Source organism: Physella acuta, unplaced genomic scaffold (genome assembly GCF_028476545.2).
Source record: "Physella acuta isolate Inbredline_101_S28 unplaced genomic scaffold, ASM2847654v3 ptg001092l, whole genome shotgun sequence".
NCBI lineage: Eukaryota > Metazoa > Mollusca > Gastropoda > Physidae > Physella > Physella acuta.
In genome coordinates this window covers 117968-138896 of record NW_026732609.1, presented here as the reverse complement: position 1 = coordinate 138896, position 20929 = coordinate 117968, and the positions used below count along the sequence as shown (strand labels likewise).

The following is a 20929-nucleotide window of genomic DNA, read 5'->3' as shown; positions in this document are numbered from 1 at the left end:
ATCACTAAAACAGATGAACTTAACTTCACCTGCCCTATAAGGTTTGTATGGTACCAGATGTCACTATAGAGAGAGCAAATAATACAATGTGTGTTACTGTTAACCCAACGTTATCTTCTCAGATTTGAACAAACGCGGCACTCTGCTGCCTGCTGCAAGTTCAAGGACATCCTCCATGGGTCATGTGGCCTCCAGCCCCCAGGGTCCAGACAGGGAGTTGTCCAGCGGCAGCAGTGAGCTGTTCCCCTCCCCCAACCCCACCCCTTCTCTGATGAGTGCTCGCGGTGGCCCTGACCTTGGTAGCCTTAACGGTCACTGGTGAAAGTCTCAAAAAACCAGCAAACAGGGTAGATAACTGTGTGACAATTTCAATCCTCCGTCCAATGAAGCTCATTTCAAACAGCAATCAATAACAGTCAGCTGGTCATGTGACCTAACTTGTTGATCAGCTGGTGTTTTGTCTCTCGTGAGAGAAGGTCATTCAGTTGTTTTTTTTATAACGTAACAACTCATAGGACGAAATTTTATTGAATGGATGCTCTTGTTCCCATGACAACAATCTTGCTCAAATTTGAGCAGTGGATCTTGCTTGATGTTGGTTTTTTTTATTGTTAACTTTTTCTATTTCCTGTTATTGTTTTAAGTTTAAAAAATTTAAACTTTTTGACTCAAAAAATTACTTTGAAAAAAAGTAAATTCTGCTGTTAGATTAAAGGAGTTATTGTTAATTTGTTGTGGAGCCATCCATTTATGATATCCACATTAATCCCCTTCAAACAATGCCCCCACTCCAGAATTTATTATCCTTATAAAACTAATCTATAAGTAGCCCAGAATTTTTAAAATGTAATCTCTGATGTTTCAATCAGAAACATTTTGTATTGAGATAAATTGTTTTCTTTTTTGTTGCTTATAAGTTTATTGATTCAGCATGTGGACTTCCACATAGGCCTAATAACACCACCCCAGTCATCGCAAGTCAGCAATGGCTGACCATCAAACTCATCACACCACCCCCCTCCATGTGGATGCCATAAATGGACTTGCCCCCGTTCTGTTGTTAGAAAACATCAGATGGCATTTTATTTTTTTTATCTTCACAAATTATGCAATGTCTTATTCATTTTCTACGTTTGTGTTGATGAGAGCAGTATTTTTCTATCCAAATTGCTGGATACAATTGTAAATTTGATAAAGCTGCCTAAAGGTGCTGCTGACCAAACTTTGTGCCAACTATTTATTATTTTATTAAAAGTTAAATTGCATTTTTGACTCTTAGTTTTACTAAAGGTGATTCATTTCTTTTTATGCAGCAGTGACTAATAATAATTTTTCATGTACAGTTTTATCACTTTTTAAAAATAAAAATTTTAAAGCTTTTTAATGTATTATCAAAATGACATTTTCAACCTTTTGGACTTAAATAATTGGGTTTTTAGGAACAAGCTAATTCACATAATCCCTAATCATTTGAAACTACTTTTTAAAATAACTGTATAACTGGCTGTTTTCTTCACATTTAAAGTTCTCTAATACTAATACATTTCATCTTTTACATGTAAATCTTAGATTTAAACCACTGACAATAAGTTGTTTCCCTTTTGTTTAAACCTCTTGGTTAATTCCCTTAAAATTGTATTAAAACCACATATGTTGTTTCCTTTACATAACATCTAAACCACAAGTTTTTCTCTTAATTTTACCACACTGAAATTACTTATTTATAAATATTTCCAGAAAAATGTATCATTTAATTCAAACCACTTGAATTTTTCCTTGACATTACAAAAAAAAAACCCACTTAAATCCAAAGTTACCTTTCTCTCGCTTCTACTACACATAAATAGAATTTTTAAAAAAATCTATAATGTAGCAAAGAGTTAGATTGCCTATTTTAATTTTCCTATACGCACTTGAAAGGTTAGTGAAGCTTTGTACCAGTGCTGGCCTGTCTGTCTGGTCATTTGATAAGTCAACTCATGTTTTTTTTATTAATTTCTTAACACATTTGACAATATAAGTCAATTCATGGTTGTTGGTTTTTTTAATACTTTTAATGGAGTTACACTTTTTTTTTTAATAAGCTGTGGTAAATTAAATGTTAGACATGAATATCAGACTGCTTGATCAGTCACAGGATTTGTTGATAACTCCTCGCACATCTCTCTCCACAGTTTTAGTTACATTTTTCTAGTGGTTGTCAGGATGTATTCTCCTTTGTTATACCATTTGTTATTTTTATCCACTCATTATTTTAAGCAGCAGTCTTTTTTTATTAAAAATTGTTGTTGAGTTTCTACACTAGGGAAATGTAGAACTGGCTTCCATCTTGGTTTCCGAGGAAGCGCAAACAAAACTTGGTGATAACTTCCTGTCTCACATAGATTACTCCCCTTACAAGCTGTGGTATTTTACATACAGCCAAATGGTTGGCAAGTCACACAGACTCATTTTTACAATATATCTGTATATAACAATGCATGTTTATATAACTGTGATCATTTTTCCTTTGGTGCTGTATCCCAATTTGTAAATATATTAACTTTTCCGTCCCAATATAGCAACAGAAACAATATATCGGTTTGTTTAAATAGAATGTGTTTATGAAGTGGTTGGGAAAGTTGGTGTAATTATCCAACTAGATGATTCCATAACTTGTTATTGATGATGTAAGATGCTGATGGTTTTTGGGACTAGAGTGTTTGTCCATAGTTGTATATACCAAATGTTTTTATTTCTGTATGCTCAAATACAAACAAATAACCAAGTTTATGTTGTTTAACTCAATAATTCATTTTAAAATTTTTGGTTCAATTTTTCAATGTTGTTACCCCAAGCAAGATCCACCGCGCCCACCCCAGCCCTCATGTTCTCAACAACCTGGTTCATTATCTAGAGCTCGTTAGACTCGACATTCCTAACTTTGACGAATGGTAATTAATTATCTGCACCCCAAACTACATTCAATCTTAAATTTTTTCACTTAGAATCTATTTCAAGTTTGATGTTATATCTATTTGAATGTAGTGTACTTTTAAAAATTAAAAACTTTTTTTATTTGATAAAAAACTTGTAATTTTCACTCAAAATTTTAATTACCATTTAATTATTTTTGCTGTCTGTTAGTGTTATAAAGCTATTTCAAGAGAAAAAATGAAGCTTTTGACTAATGTACCTATATAAGTTATAATGGTTAGTGGGAAAAATCTGCAGTATTACCCAACAAATAAGGGGGTTTTCCTCACAAATTGCCATGATAAGAAAAAAAACACATTGACAAATGTATTCTTTTGAAGCACTATGAACTGCGATTAGGTTGAAAACATGATGGTCCATGAAGCTTTATAAGATTGGCTTTACCAATGACACAATCCACACAGGCTGTGGGGAAGAGGCTGGCAGCTCACCCACACAATCACTGGAGCATTTACCAAAAAAACAAGTCCAAAATTATTTTTTCTAAAGAACCTATTGAAATTAATTCTTTTAAATTTGGCTTTGCTGAGGTCTACAGTTTCTGGCCAGTGAAATGTGGTGCTTGAGCTGCCTGCTTAGAGCAGCCAAAGTCATTCTAAGGTTTTTCTAATGTTGTCATGTATGAATGGTATGATTCTGATGTTGTCTTTGGGTCACTGCTGCTATGAATAGCTTACAGATGTTAATTCTAATATGCTTGTTTTAAAGTAGAATTTTGATTATTTTTGTCTGAGGGTTCAACTTTTTTTTTTTTATGATTAAGATTTTAGTTGTAGATCCGTCCATTTTCACCAGCTAGTATTATTTGAGCTGTTTTAAATCTTATTTGATTTATTTCTTTTTGTCTTAAATTTAGTTGAGAAAATCTTCAGATGAGAAGTGATATGAATTATGCAATTACAGAAATACATTTTAAAACATTCTTTGTTTTATTCTTGTTTTTAAAAATTGTGCATAAAGTACATTTTTAGACCAAAAACATATTAGTTATCTTTACAAGCTCCTTAAAGTTCATGGATTACCTAGTAATTACTGACTCTATATAAGGCACAATTTTAGTTGAGGAAATTTTTTTACAAAATACATTCTAAACAGTTATTAATGTTACATTTATATAAATACATTTGTACTGTTGAAACATTTATTAAATGAATTGTAGGTATACATATTTGTAGCAAGAAATTTTTTTTAAAAGTATATTAAATTAATGCAACAAATAGAATGTACAAAAATTTAAAACAATTCTAAAATCAAGTTGATTAGGACATAACAGTAAGAAATACCAAATATTTCAAATTCAACCCCTAGAATAAAATGGACAAAAATATAAATAATTCCAATATGAACCATATGAAGTAGTTCATTAAACTGGCACAATTGCCTACTGTTCAACCAGTACAACAAATCTGACGAGCATTTCAATTACTTAGGTTTTTATTAAAGTACAATCGTAGAAATCTTGCTTTAAGAAGTGCTGTATTCTAGCTTTCTCTTGATTTGTGGCATCCAATCATTGTAGCTTGGGATCAAGTTTTGCATGAAGTGGTCCTCAAATTCTTGTCTTAAAGATGCCAGGTCTGGCTGCTGGTCACATGATGGTATATTCAGAAGCTCCTTGAACAGTTTTTTCCATAAGGACACGTTCCACTTCCTGTTGAGACATTTTTTTGTTAACATAGTTCTCAAATACTTCTTCAATTATTCAACTTTTAACCATACTACACTTCTTCAATAATTCCTTATAACCATCTGTATTATTCATTTATCTCGGTCAATTCTCAAAGAGATTTTTTTTTAAAATGGTTCTTTTGTTGCTGTTTATGAAACATTTTATTTCACAAATGTTTCTGTTTCACCTTTTGGTGTAATGAAAGAATTCAATCCATTCAAATTTACAAGGAACTCAATGACTGATGTATAAATTATATAAAGCCAATTTATTCATCATTGAATTCACTTATATAATCATAGTGGTTGTAATATGCTATATTTTTATTTATTCCAATGCATGAAGCATCATTACAACAAAACGCAATACAGCTGTAGTCTTGGCAAACCACTTGCTTACAGGAATAAAAAAAAAAACCACTTGCTTACAAGAATCAAGAGATTAATATTTACCTGACAAAGTTGCCAGTAACCTTCCAGACTCCATGTTCCTGATAGACATTCATATAAGATCCAAACAACACAACGTGTATAGTCCCAGCCAGGCCAAACAAATCAGTCTGTGGAACAAATATTTGAGGATTATCTAAATAAAATATGCACATACAAAAGATGTAATTTAACATTTACAAGTACATTTTTTGTGTTAAACTAGTATGACAAAGGGTCAGAGTGATAAAGTTTTTTTTACACTGTCTATTAACCCTTAATGTGTAATACCTAATCTATGAAAGTTATTAAAAAAAGGGGGTTGGGCATAGTACTAACCAGTCAGTGTATTCTGTGAACTATTTGATCCTGAAAGGGTTAATCTAACAAGACCAGCACTTAGAATCTTACTTGGTAGGTCCAGGGTCTGTTGGTCATCATCTCAATACACTGGAACCCTGATGTGGCCAGCTTGGCACGGAATGTTGTCCCAGGAGGAAACTTAGTCATGTCAATACTTTGACCAAAGTCAATCAGCTGCACCAGACGAAGACAAGACCCAAAGACTTCCTCAGGGTTGCTGCTCTTCTTGATGCTAGGACTGACATTAGGTTTCAAGTTAGTTTATTCAGTTCTATTTAAACTAATATAAATAGTAATTGAGTGTTACTGAAGCTGTGTAATAGACAGTAGAAAATTTTGATAGGTGGTTAGAATAAAATCTTTGTATTAAACATGTGATGTGGACTAAGCTATGGTTAAAATTATTTGTAACAAATTTAAACTTGTATTTTTAGCATCACTTTTGTATAAATTTAATTTATTTATTAATATTTAACATAATCCTTTTTAATTTGTTTTGGTAATTACCAGTTATGTAAATAATAAATTAGACGTTCACAAAATATTTTTTTAAAGTGTAAAGGTACTCATAAGACTATGGACAAAAATGTTTGTAGTCCATGTCAACAATGGTGGCCTGGTACCACTCAGCCCACCAGGTCAATGACATTGAGTGGCTATGCTATTGTTGTAGCATATTTGTAAGACAAGAAATCTGAGCTATGCTATTGTTGTAGATATAAACTTACAGTCCCAGGAAAAGAAAGTTGTCAGGCTTGACGTCAGCATGGATAAAACCAGTTTTGTGAATCTGCTCAAACATGTGCAGCAGTTCAATGGTCAGCAGACAGGCAAAAGGTTCCACATGAGAGAGCAAATTTCTGTCATTTTTGTACAGGTTCACCACATTCTGTCCAGAGAATATTTTACAATACATAGTGGTCATTAATAAACAGAACTTAGATCTATTGCTTTTACTCATGGTAATAAAATTTATAATTGGAAGGCTTTTCAGAGCCAAACTGGTTATTTTTTACCATCTTTAGTGTGGATTATTTTTAATTCCTATAATAAAAAACAAAGTAAAAGATATGAACTTTCTTTGAATTTGAATCTGATAGTCAAAAGTCAACACAATATTAGAACCAAACTTACAAGTAAAGAGCCAACAGAAACATATTTCATCATCAACAAGCTTCCATCACTGTAGAACAATCCTTTTTCCACTTCCATCACAGCTGATTGCTGTTGATGGTATATTAACATTTGATGTTGATGGTACATTAACATTTGATGTTGATACATTAACATTTGATGTTGATACATTAACATTTGATGTTGATGGTACATTAACATACAATCATTTCAAGAAAGGTGAGATTTAAACATAATTTAAGTAAAGTTTAGAAAGTACACAAAGATTTAGGTTAGACTTGTATTAGTCTATAAAACTAGGCCTCCAAAGCCTGAGGAGAAAGTTTTTAGAAAGAATGAGATCCACATACCACATCCATCTTACACTTGAGCTGTGCAAGTCTCCTCCTGAGTTCGTAGCTGACATAAAACTCCCAGTAACACTGGGGAGTCTGAACCTACAGGCAGATGGGAAAAGTAAAGTTTCAAGTCATATTCACCATATATTGACCATAAACAGTCATGTAGGAGAAAAGTCAAGTTTCAAGACAATAGATAGACCATAAACAGTAAACATAAGTAAAGTCATATATAAACAATATCTAGAAATCTTTGTGATGTGTTAACTTAGCATTGATGCATAAAAAGTTGAGCAGCTAAATTTCTAAATCACTCTACTTACTACACACAATGAACAACCAGATACAAGTAATGGGTTAATCTAGTGTAACAATATACACTAGCATATAGTTGGCCACCATAGGATATTTGGGTCCAGATTTTTTAAAATAGTACAAGACACCTAAATAATTAGGGTAATGAACAAAAGTAGACATCCTTGAGTCCACCCAGCTCTGATGGGTACCTGACTGGTTAGGGAAACCAAGACAGCTGGGCATAATGCTGACCACACTACACCTTCATATACCAAGGTTACTGAAACAGATGAACTCTTTATCTGCCGCAAGTGTCTTGGGCACAAACAGGAAAACATGATGATGTTAAAATAATTAGGGTATCAACAGCTAGAGTTAGCTGCTATTTTAGATTCCATGTCCCCTGTTGTATAAAATTGATATTTTTCCTCACCTTTAAAACTTTCTCTAGGTTACCAGACACTGTATATTCATCAGCTTCTAGAAATATTGTTGAGCCTTTATAGATTTTAGCATAGCCCCCTTCGCCAATGCACTTATCAATAGTGATGAACATATCTGCTGTGGCTATCGAGAGAAAAGGAACAGACATAGCCATGGTTAGAAATTAATTTCCTTGTCATTTTTACAATAGATGGCTTAAAATAAATAGAAAATGCAATGGGAGCTGATGTACCATTGTAGTAACTTAACAAAGTGTACCATCAAGTAGTGTAAAACTATAGAGTTCAATGAAACATCAAGAAAACTTACGGTCTGAGAGGTAGGACATTTCCTTGATTTCAGGCATTGGGCCAGAGGATAAGTGAATGTTTGGGTAATCAGATAATGGAGGTTCAAGTGAGTTTAAGATGGAGGCTGAAAATAGAAACAAGTGTTTGTAAGAAAATTATCAACAAAACTCACAATCGAGCATGACTAACACTGTCATATAATTTAATTATACTGTATACAGGGTTGTTAACATAAAAATTTTATTTTACCAATAACATTATCATCAAACGGATCAATCAAAGCCAGCTGAGCAGGGTTCTCAGGCTCTGGCAGGCAGGTTGTTGTATCAATAAAATGTTGGCAGGTTCTGTCCAATGGGCTCTCATTGTATCCATCACTGTGGTGGTAGGAGAGGATTTTTTTTACATTTTATTTACAATGGTTTGTTACTTTACACTGTATTTTGTATGAGAACAACATAACACACATATGTTTAACAAAAAAAAAAATGACAACTTTTTAAAAAACATTTGTCTAATATGGCACATGTCTGTCTATTTGTGTATTGTGAAATTTGTCTTAGCATATGTGAGTATAGTGACACTGGTCTGTGTATATATGTGAGTATAGTGACACTGGTCTGTGTATATATGTGAGTATAGTGACACTTGCCTGTTTATTACGTCACCTCAATGATTGTAACACATGTTTATGAGTACTTGATTTGATTATCACTAACCTGTGAATACTTTCTTGTACCAGATTTTTCTGTGGAATGGATTCTTCTGTGTGTAGTTTACTTGGCTCAATGCCACTCCTATAGTGTGTTGTCTGTTGACATGATTCTCCACTACCATCCCCACTTCCTTCAAAGATGGGACTGGTAAAAAAATAAAATTATTAGAACATTTTCAAAATTTCACAACTTTTTCTTTGAAAAAGTTCAATTTTATTATAAATGACCTTTCGATCTTAATTTTGTTTTTAATATTTATTCTTCCAAACAAAACTAATGTAATGTACTTCAAATACCAAAATGAAATTTTTGCTTTAAAATATGTATGTTAAGACAAGTTAGTTTAATTATAAGCATTATTTATATGCATAGTTTGATGAAGAATTGTTGGATGCTATGTCTGTCTCACCTGAGATGCTTGGAAGGAGTATTTCTCTCAATGTTCTCTGCAGTAACAGAACTTGAGTATGTAGACTCACACATTTTCTTGAAGCAAGGGTAAAATTAACTTCATTATGTTTCTTTAAATGATTTCAAATATCATCTATATATTATGCAATATTGCAATGGTAGTTTTAAAACCAAAGTGACTGCCTTTGCTCTGATGTAAAGAGGGTCAAGGTATTTTGTTAAATATTTGTTAAATAGACACTGTTAATAGGGTTGATTGAGTAGAGTTCACCAGTTTCTGATAATGAGGCTCATGAAGGGATATACTCAGAAACTCAAGGAACTTACAAGTTAGCAACTGTGTGCTCTACATGGCACCCTTATAAATATCTTTCATTGAACAACATAAAACTAGTGGAACAAGATTTCCCTGAGTACAATAAAAACTGTCACAATGTGGAAGTTGCATGTATATAGTCATATCAGTTATAAACAAGTGAGCTTAAACGAATACACTCTACAGAGATGTAAGAGGCCGCAAAAAGAAAAAAAAAGTGGAATTTTTTTATAAGCGGGGTGTTTGAGCAGGAAGATAGGGGGCAGTAGTAGCAGCCGTAATTTTTTCAAACAATTCAGTTATTTCAAGATTTCTTTAGTCATTTTAAAAAACTGAAACATAATTTTAAAAACAAATAAATCAAGGCCCTGGTAAATTGTATGATCAAATTATAATAAATTATAATAAATCATTTACTTGTGTCAAAGCTTAGACTATGTAAATGGATCTAGTATTTTTCAAAGTAATAATAAACTCAAAATAACTAACTTTACATCATATGTATATATCATAGAGTATATATACTTTTTTTTTCTCTCTTAAATAGTGATTTTCTTGACTTCATTAATTCCTGACTTGAATTAAATAGGTCTTCAAATAAATCCACCTGTTTATTATTTGCAAGCAAAAGAACTGATTGGCTGAAAGAATTTGGATTTTTTTTTTATGGGAAATTATCCTCAAACAGAAAAAGCGTATTTCCCCAAAAGCTACTTCTCTGGCTTCTTCAGCATGTTTATACTATACATGTCTAAAATAATTATCATTAAAAAAGTTTTAAAAAACCCACGTTTTCTGATTGAACTAAAAAGTAGAAAATAAATGCTATACATCACAATTATCCAAGCGATCACTCTACTATAAGCGATGAAAAACGTGGGGCGCCGAAGTAAAAGTTTTTTATCGGTCATTGTTAATATAAGATGTAAAAGTTATATTACTATTGATTGGATAATACTATTGAGTTTTATTAGGGAGCTTGTAGAGAGTCAACAGTATTAAAAACTGTAAGAAAATAACGGCGCCCCACGTTTTTCATCGCTTATAGTAGAGTGATCGCTTGCATTATTGTGATGTATAGCATTTATTATCTACTTTTTAGTTCAATCAGAAAACGTGGGTTTTTTAAAACTTTTTTAATGATAATTATTTTCTACTTTTAGTCTTTGTCTGTTTGTTTGCATTCAAATCTTGCTATCGATTTTATCTTCTCGCATTCACTTTTTTTTTTGGGTAAACGAAGACAACTCGTAAAAAACACGTGCCTTTTCCAATCGACCTTTTTTCTGTGTTGCCGTTTCTTTCACCGTTGTTTGTACACAAACACCGCGTGACCACTACTCAGTAAGCCAAAAGAGGGAGAATACCGAACCTTGTTTTCATCAAATTACAATTACTAGGTTATGTCCCTTTTTTTGTACAAATATATAGGGGCCTAAAATGATCAATAAAAATTTTCCATGGATCAATTTAGTAATAATAACAATTGAATATTCTATTGTCATGGGAAACAAAGCTTTCCTGAAAATTTCAGCGCGTTAGCTAACTGGGAAGTGCCCGAAATTTCGATCGCAAGATTTGATTGGAGAACCAAACAAACAGACGCGAAAGCAAGTTAAAGAAAACGTGGGAAAAAATGTAACAAGTAAAAACACTTGTTCAGTGGGAAAATATTTCCACATAACTTGTTGCGAGTTTTTTTCTCTAGACATGTATGCATAGTAAACATGTCGGTAAATGTAAATGGGGTTTGACCGTGAGACTTACAGATGACTGTGAGTTAGCAGCACATGGAGTTGAGGCTAATCGAGCTTGAACGACAAAACTATCTAGTGGGGCCAGAGTCAAATCATTCTTAGCCTGGCACTCTATGGTGTAGTCAGCAAACTGACACTAAAACATTGGTATACAAAATTATTAGAAATAATACACAAAAGACCGTATGATGATAAGCTTTTTGGTGCACTAAAAATAAGAAAATATGACCATTGGTCGCTCATGAGATCTCTTACACATTTTAGAGACCAATGTTTTTATATTTGTTTTATTTTTCACTATTAGGTAATTCACTCTAAATGAAGTGAGCTAAAAATATTTGCTTTAAAATTGATCTAAATTTGACCTCTAAAATTATCTGCTCATTCTTAGACCATGGTGGAAGAACAGGAAAAAAATCAATCTAAATCAGTAGTTTAAGGTTTTAGTTACAAGCACACTGTCCACTCACCTCCTGGTCACCATCTGCCATTTCAACATCATAAGCTTGGAACCCTAGGCTGCGACATGCATTCTTTTTCACACTCATTGCCTTCAGGCTGTAAATATAAGTTTTAAAAAGTTGCATATGCAATGATAGATTTCTTAAATATGATTTTTTCCCAACAGCTTTCGTGCTGTTGAATCTACGTTAACCCATTATGTTTACAAAGAACAGCTTGCTTGAGAATAATTCTTGAGAAAACCAAATTTACCCATTTTCAATGTCTTGCTGACCATCAGTATAAATTTCAAATCCCTTTCTACAGCTGTTCTCTTTGGTTACAGACATTGGTAAATGCTGTTCTCTGGAAAGAAAAATCATTGGTAAATGCTGTTCTCTAGAAAGAAAAAACATTGGTAAATGCTGTTCTCTAGAAAGAAAAAAACATTGGTACATTCTGTTGCCTTGAAAGAAAAAATCATTGGTGTAAAATGTCTGTTCAAAAGTATCACATCCAACTTTGTTTAAGCCAAATAACATAAAACGTTTTTTAAAAAATAGCTGACTTACTCATTTTCAGCATCACAATAGATCTGGATTCCTGTGGATGCCTTGAGTGAAGTGGCCATCTTTTCTTTAGGCCTATGGAACAAATCATTTTTTTTATCCTTACTAGTGACTGTTATTACATAGATTTGGTCATTAACATCTTCAACAGCTGCATCATTCAATAAAATAAAAAATGTATACTAAAGGATAAATGACACATGACCCAAACAAATTGTGTGTGAAGTAGAATTTCTGTGCATGACTTCACTCTTAATGGTGTTTGATGCAAGTCAAGTGGTTGGGTTAGAAAATTAACTACTGAAAGTGTTCTATATAAGTACTATAGCCATAAGCACTAAATATGTAATATTTAAAAATAAGTAAGAAATCAACATACATATTTTCTTTACTCTCAGAGTCGCAGAAGATCTGGAGACCTTTTCCGCGGTTAGAACTTTTCAAAGCCTGGCGCTGGGTTTCACAATCATCTTCAAGGATTTTAAAAGGGGCGTGTGCAGGGGCCACTAAATTTTGTCTAGGAGGATCAGCGGCTCTATATTCACAATCATCTTCAAGGATTTTAAAAGGGGCATGTGCAGGGGCCACTAAATTTTGTCTCGGAGGATCAACTGGCCTGTCTTCACATATTACAAAAGGTCTTCGCTCTGTATTGACTAGACCATGGACCTTAGGTGCAGTGGAGCCGTCATAAATCTCAAAGGGTGCACGATGCACAGGCTTTGAAGCTGCTGTATACAATTAATAAAATTTAAATAAAGTAAATTGGAAAAAAAAAAGAAAAAATTTTAAAGTAGGAGTGAGCTACATAACAGACAAGGAATTCATTTTCTGACTCAAAAATGTTTAAAACAACAAGATTTATCAAAATATCAATTTTTTTCATCATACAATTACAATATAAGAGAAAGTAAAACTAAAAAGCCAGCCACATAAAGACTACTATATCTGATTACCACAACCCAGGGGTCGGCAACCTGCGGCTCTCCAGCTCCTTGTACAAATACTAATAATCTTAATAAAAAATAAAATATTTGAAATAAAAAAAATGTTAGTGGCTCTTTAAAATCAGGGAAATTTTGAAAATTGTAACTTTTGGCTCTTCGGCTTCAAAAGGTTGCCGACCCCTGCCACAACCCAACATAAAATAGAAAACTCACCACTAATAAACTCTAAATCAGCAGTTTGACTGTCATTGTTGAAAGATGTATTAAACAACATTCCATTCACAAACTGCATGGCCTCTTTAGTAAATACTGTAGGAGATGCTGCAGTCAAACTCTGAAAGAAATTTTATTTGGGATACATAAGTAGATGGGATGGGACAGTTGTGTGGTGGAGCACTTGACAACTAACTCAAAAGTTCTAATCATGGACTTTAGTACCTCGACTCCCCTGAGTCATGTTAGGGAAAGTAAAAGCAGCTGGGCATAGTGCTGACGACACTATCCCTTCATACACTGAGGAGAAGAAATATATGAGCTCTACTTCATCTGTCCTATGGAATTTAGGTCTGAAAGGGGAGCTTTATTTTTTTTAAGTAGATAAATATATGAAATATTTGTTTTTATAAAAACAGATTTTTAAATAGTATAGGCATAGAAAAAGGAAAAAAAATTAATAAATCATTTAACAGTTAATGCTGGAGGCTCATACTCTTGAATAAGAGTAATCAATATTTTATAAGAAAGCCAATGGTCAAAACGTAAACATACCCCTTTTTTAAATGTAAAGCTATCTGGCGTAGGACCTCTGTGTGGTGTGCTCAAGTGGCTAAGGTTTGAAAGGCCTTGAGAGGCACTGAAAGACTCGCAGGCTTTAAGGGACATCAGAGGTGTATCACTGGGAACTGATGATGTGTTAGGGTGGCTAGCTGGGGTTTCATTGCTGCAGCTACTGGTGTTGGTGCTGCTTGAAGCAAGCAGAGATGGGGTGAGACTGGACTGATGAGCTGGAGGGAAATGTTTGCCCTGTACAAAAGCTCTGACGCTACTTGTGGCTGCGCTGTTAGATCTGTTCACCATGCCTGAGAGAGAGGTGCTAGCAGAGGATAAGCCTCCAGAGGAGTTGCTTGAGGTGTTAAAGCTTGGCGTTATCCCTGAGTATCCAGGCTTAGCTAGAAGTGCACAAATATTACAGAATATTTTACTTTAATAAGCCAATTTGTAAAAGTATTTCATGCATAACTAATCTATATTAACACATAAATATGAATACAAGAGATGATTCCATAACAGAATATCATGTCATACATACCATAAGAAGATTGATTGGTAATATTTACTGGTGTTACTATTTCATTTTTTGAGTCAGTGACTTCCATTTTCTCATGGTTATCAGACGATGAGTGACTGAATTAATAAAATAAAATTAAGGTTTTTGTTCTACATGGTTAAACTGCTTTAAGTAAAAAAAAAATATCTAGCACTGTACCAGGAGTATAGGTAATAAAATGACCACTGACCTGTCTAGAGCATTTAATGGTGATGCAAGTACCTGCGGATGTCCTATATCACTATTAGAGACAGATAACTTTTGCGAGCTACCAGAACTAGAGGAAATTAAGACAGCATTAAAATTGTATTACAAAATAATTTCTCTAAACTGGATTAAAATTTTGACTGCACCGTCTTGATGATATAAATTATTTTTATCAGCTAACAATATAAATTAAATAAATAACAAAGAAAAACTTATACCTGTTAATACTTAATTGGGCTTGAAGCAAAGCTATCCTTTCCTTGGCTTGCTCAAGTTCTTTGAGTAAAATCTCTTCTCTTTGTCTTTGTTCCTCTAAAATGAAAAGATTTTAAATGACAGCTACATTTGTTAAAATTTTTTTTTAGCTTAACAAACATCTTTAAAAGATAATAAACTGAAACAGATTTTGCTAACCTTCTTTACGAAGTCTCTCTGCTTCCATTTCCCTCTCTCTCTTTCGCTGCAAATACTTGACAGCCCTAAGCTCCTCAAAGCTAAACTCTTCAAGACCTTGGTACACCTTAAGTTTTTGATACATGGGGATACCAGAATCTGAAGAAGACTGTGGCTGTTTTATGTTGCACAGAAGATCTTTCTGTATAGCTTTACGCGAGCTGCGGGAAAAGAAAGTCTTATAGCTTAACATGGGTTTGTTTATTAATATCTTACGTATAATATAAAATATAAAACCTTTTTTGAGAAATAATAATTTCAGAGATTTGATATCTTATAGAGTACCTGAACTCTCACTGAAATGGTACAAGTATGATTAGATCATTATTATTTTGAAAAGTAATTAACTTAAAAAAAAACAACTTGAACTTACCTTAGAGGTTGTGTGTTGATCAGTGTTGTTTTTCTTGGTGTTCTAAACAAAAATGTTTTATAAATAAACATTTAATTACAGTAATATTTGTGGAGAATGTTGGATAGGCAAAAGAAACTCATACATGTAAAACAAATCACTGGGATTGTGATTATGATTCTGACTCAGAAAGGACATGACAATGTTACACATTTCTATATTTGGACTGTTGAATAGATTTCTAAGAAAAAATAATTTTTTCCCCTGGCCTTTCCAGGCTGCTGTTTATACATTTGTATGATTATTCGATAGCTAATTATCACATTAACCAATAGACAGACTACATACAGTGTAGAAAATGAAATAATAAAGTTAATTTATTAGGACAGAAACCTTTTTTACTATACATCTTGAATTTAGGATTAGAAGTTTTCAGTGACTTGCCAAGCAATTGATTTGTGGACAACAGTGCAGAAATTTTTCTAATCTCAAAGACAAGACTCATTGACTTACATATGGGATAAAATCTCAGCATCCTGATCTTGGTGGATTTGAAAAGGGGCTGGCGGGGGAACCTCAGGCACAGAACCTGGTTTCTGCTTCACCTGGTAATACATGAAATCTGGAGCCTGATTAAAGTGTATTGATAGTAGGCTCCAATATATATATATATATACTCTATGATACAGTTGTAATGGATTATGTGCAAACTAAATTAGATGGGGTTGAAGTAGTAGTTTATCGTTATGTGGGGTGGTGGTAGTAAGCAATGTCTAACAACATTCCCTTTATCAGCATATTCTTTATGCTTTATATATTCTTTAGTGTGCTTAATTTGTACAGCCCCTCCCCCCATATTTTATTTAAAAATTCATTCAATGCAATTATATATTGTTTCATGTTTGGGAGGGGGAGAGGGTTCCAAGAAATTTTAAAAAGAGAGGAAAGATTGTCTAAGTAATTAAATGATTTTCAATGATCTTTGGGATAGGAAACACACACATTTTTTTGTCACAATATATGCCTGATCCCTTATAGCATAAACACATCAAACCTTAGCGTCTGTCCAAACCCCTGGCTTCTTATCATTCTCCCTGTTATTGATTGCTTTTACTGGTAGAGACTGCCACTCAAATGTCTGCTGAGGTTGTATACTTTCTGGGTTATTTTCACTGTCTTGGAAAATAGGAATACCACGAGACGGGATCTGCTTGGATGCAGGTACATGGGAACTTTTCAAAGAGCCAGCTGAGCCTGGAATATAAATATAAACTACTTTTAAATATTTTATAGTTAAAATTTATTTATCATTTAATTATAGTAATAACATAAAGACCCTTGTGTTAATTTTTTTATTGTATTGACAAACATAGACATTGTTTAAATTTTATTAATTTTTAATTATTTTACTTTATAACAGTGCTCAGTAACATTGCAATAGAGAACTAAGGTAAAACGATAATTTAAAAATTGAACAAGAAACATGCCTAAAACAACAGATCCTGTTCTTGCAGCACCAACTTTGTGGGATGATCCTGTTGGCTTTAGTCGAACTAAGGCTGTCCTCTTATCTGCATCACTCCCTATGTCCATACCTGGATTCTGGCTTTCAGCTATTTGGAGAGTGATATTCTTCGCAACTCTACTCTGAAACTGTCTGGAATTATTTGTTGTATAATCAATTACAAGCAAGTTATTTAAATCTTAAAAGATCATTCACAGTACACTGTTAAAACATTGTGGTCACTAAAAATAATGTCTCAATATCAATAAATGTTTAACATCTTGATAAAAATAATTTCTGTTTATACAAAAACATTTAAAATAGAATTTGCATTTTGTGGGATAGTGTTAGCACTACTTACTGCTAATTTGAATGTACAAGCTGGCACAGGTTAAAAACTCTGTAGGACAGTTTTAACACTACTTACTGTTGTCTCTGTAGCAGCAGATCCTTTGGTTCGGCACAGCGTTTTAAGCCCTCTGTAAATATTGCATCTGCCTTTTTGTTATCTCCTTTCTTCTCAAAAGTAAGGGCCCACTCAACATAGAGATTTGCAACTTGAACACCAATAGCATTGTCAAACATATATGCATAGACTTCTGAAGGGTCGTCTGTGATGCTAGCCTAAAAATTACAAATAATCATAAGACTATATTACCAAGGTACATTTAAAATTCACAAAGCTAACCCAAAAATATTAATTAAGATTTGATCTTGCAGTCCACCCAGATCTGCTGGATGCCTGACTCACTTTAGGGAAAGTAAAGGCTGCAGGGCATAGTGCTGACACCATCAATTTTATATGGCGAGGTCAACAAACATGAATTCTACTTCATCTGTCTTATGGATCTCTAGGTGTAAAGGGGAACTTTACTATATTTTACTTTAATAAACAAATTATATATCCCCAACCACATTTATTTAACTCATACATAGTAAGAGAGCAATAGAGAGAGTAAATCAAGTCACAAGAAACTAGCTCTACTTCTCTACTTCAACATTCCTGGAAGAAAGTAAGTTTTTTTTTTAACGTTTTCTATTTTAGGTCAGTTACTTACAAATTTTATCCATACATAAATAAAACGAGGATCATTCTTGTAACTGTCGACATCCTGAAATTCTCGAAGGCACCTTTCAACTAACTTTAACAAGTGTCCATCATGACCACCCTTAGGGAAATATTGCTCAGTCCATTTTATATATCTGAAAATATAATACATATAAACAACTGATAATAAATATTCTGAAAAACATCAATCAATCAAAATTGTTTTCTAAATGTTCTAAGCATAAAACAGCAAAAATAAATAATTTGATTCTGTTTTAAAATAATGTTGCCATTTTTCATTTAGGACTGTAAAATGAGTTTCTTAATGCCAGCAAGTTCATCTCTTTTCTAACTGGTGTTACTGTTAAAATTTGGAATAACAGGTTTAGGTATCAATACCACCAAATTAAATTAGTTCAATATTATAATAGGTCAACAGTATAGAGGACCAGAACAATCTAGGTATTACTGAACACTTTCCCCCAAAAACTAACCGCTCAGTTTATCAATAATAGTTCTAACTTCTTGACCCTGGAGTAAAAAAGCCCATCGTAAGTAAATAAAATATCACCTCTACTATGAACTATTTTACTTTACAGTTGAGTTATTGCTATGAAATAAAATCAGGTTTACCACTGAAAAACAACAAATCTAACTTACCTATACCAAACATCAAAGGGATCATCTCCATTATATGTACGAAGTTCTAGTTCAAAATTACTGAAAATTTGAAGAAATAATTAGGCTACATGTTATTATTTATGTCTGCCACAAAATAAATTTGAATTTAAAATGATCGCTCACCAGGGGGTACACATTTTTATACTTCAAGCTAGATACCATGATTTATTACTAGATCTATATCTAGATCTAAATCTAGTGACACTGTAGACTGTAGTGTAAGTGACAGTGTGTGGTGTAGGTTTGTAGGAGTTAAGAACTTGAGATTTAGATCTAGACTAGATTTTAGATCTCTAGAATCTAGATTTTAGTCTAGCATCTAGAGATAGTTATATAAGTTAGTAAGATGAGGACAAGATACTCTTACTTTACTGTCTTACTTTATTATTATTTTTTACCTTTGTTGTTCCTTTATTATTTTGTGTTGGTCGTCTCCTTGATCAGAGTGCAACGCCGCTACGAGAGATGATATACGGCGACCTTGTCGAAGTGGTTGGACATTTTCCTTACTTAGTTCCCATTCGTGATCATCTACTTCCATTTTAAGTCTTTCAGTGGAAATCTAGATCTGGAATCTAGCTCTATGTCTAAAAACAGCCAGCCTTTGCTACTTTTGTTTTGTCTTCCTTCGATTAACCTAGAAGTTAAATTTACCGCCAGGGTTGCCAGATAAAAATTTTAATATTGTAGACATTGGGCTAAGCATACCAGGTAATTTTTTAATTCTCCCAGTTGAAGCCAACTTTGTTATTAATGCGCATGTTCGTATTAAAACGAGTTTTTTTTTTTAATTTTATATAGGAGCTGTATAGGCGCTGATATTGTGATTTAGGTTAAAAAATAAATTATCTTTTTCATATTATATTCAAATTTGATATTCTAAGCTCAAAATAAAAACGACAATGTATAGTCAAAAGCTGGAGTGGATATAAACGTGACAACTGTGCTCAAATGTTACCTAGATCACCCCATGCGGATCATCTCAACGACAGAATCGTTTGCCTAGATTCTAAATAGTATTGATAAAAAAATATGACAGAAATCCGAAATTATAATAACCAAGATAATATCGCTTAAGTGGGGCCTAAAGGCTAAACAGAAGTTTATGAAATTTGTCTTTATCAATATTTTAATCAAAATGGATGGCGGCCGGGCCGCCTATGACAAATATGCTTCATATGTAGGGTTTCTTTCAGTCATCCCCCACCCCCAGGTAGTTCTTGAAATTTCTCATGGGGAAGAGGGTCGGACACTGGTCAAAGTATGTTCTCTATAAATTATGTTTTCCTATTTCGGTCAAGATGTGTGCCTGTTCTTCTTCTTACCCCCGCCCCCTCCCAACAGCACACAACAAATCGTCACAAAAACATATAATCCCAGTCCATCAGGTACATACGTAATATCACGTACGGAAAAACTTACAGGGGCTACGTTTTAATTTTGTTTTGAACCAAGTGTTGTTTTACCCCGATTTCTGAGCTTGAAGTCCATCTAAAAACGTTGTATTTTCTACATTTTTTTCTCTCCCTTAGTATTCGTTTTGCCACATGAGGTACTTTTCCAGCATCACAAGTTTTAATTAGCCCTCGCGTATTGTTATTTAAACATGATTTTATAACGGCGCGCGTGAAAGAGGGTCGCGATGACCTACCATATATGTAAACAGTTTGTACAGCAGTTGAAAACAATGTGATAAGCACGACCTTCAACTTGGCTTACTATTTGTAAGCTTTTTTTAAAAGCTATGCCAATACAGCTTTGTATTTAGATCTATAGCCACTTAGGCTATCTGGTCTGATAATGCATACCAGGTTGTTGTTTTTTTTAAAACTATTTGTTCTTTTTAGTGAGGTATGGAATAGGCTATTTAATTATTTATTTTTTTAAAAAGGTGTTCGAATTGAAATTGTCATGATATTGATAACTTTACCAAGTTTTTTTTTAACTATCTGTTCCTTTCGGTGAGGTATAGAATAGGCCACTTAATTTTTCTTTAAACGGTGGTCGAGTAAAAATTGTATCAACACGGCAGAGGCGTATCGAAGGGGGGGGGGTATTGGGGGGTACATATGTCCCCGGGCGACGACCCTAGTGGCGCCATAAAGGTTTGGAAAAAAAGATAAAAAGCTCATTTTAGCTGCAGTTTTGAATTATAAACAAAAAATATATGGGGGGCGCCAAATTGAAAGTTTGTCCCCGGGCGCCAGAAGAGGTCGCTACACCTCTGCAACACAGCATCAGGAGTAGCCTAGATACTGAGT

At 33.5% G+C, this 20929-nt stretch overlaps 2 protein-coding genes across 3 annotated transcripts in view; one reads left to right on the top strand and one right to left on the bottom strand.

Moving 5' to 3' along the window:
- Positions 1-4103, top strand: part of LOC131955674 (protein bicaudal C homolog 1-B) — a 66187-nt gene extending 62084 nt beyond the window's left edge. For both annotated transcript variants that reach the window (XM_059319872.1, XM_059319873.1), the window contains exon 21: positions 123-4103. In XM_059319872.1, coding sequence (XP_059175855.1) covers positions 123-322 — 200 coding nt within the window. In that variant the 3' untranslated portion in view covers positions 323-4103. The remainder of the gene's footprint in view (positions 1-122) is intronic.
- An 8-nt stretch (positions 4104-4111) lies between these two features.
- Positions 4112-19317, bottom strand: LOC131955673 (uncharacterized). Its single transcript, XM_059319870.1, has 30 exons — positions 19067-19317; positions 18648-18707; positions 17998-18142; positions 17367-17563; positions 16923-17092; positions 16490-16689; positions 15949-16040; positions 15457-15498; positions 15045-15244; positions 14849-14942; positions 14614-14700; positions 14406-14500; positions 13865-14265; positions 13310-13430; positions 12529-12880; positions 12153-12224; positions 11854-11946; positions 11610-11697; positions 11150-11275; positions 9065-9141; positions 8659-8799; positions 8189-8316; positions 7959-8063; positions 7639-7772; positions 6921-7007; positions 6571-6660; positions 6165-6325; positions 5485-5674; positions 5098-5204; positions 4112-4627 (listed from the first exon to the last, which is right to left on the bottom strand). The coding sequence occupies exons 1-30, from the start codon at positions 19207-19209 to the stop codon at positions 4441-4443; spliced, it is 4185 nt and encodes a 1394-aa protein (XP_059175853.1). The 5' UTR covers positions 19210-19317; the 3' UTR covers positions 4112-4440.
- Positions 19318-20929: the final 1612 nt, after the last annotated feature.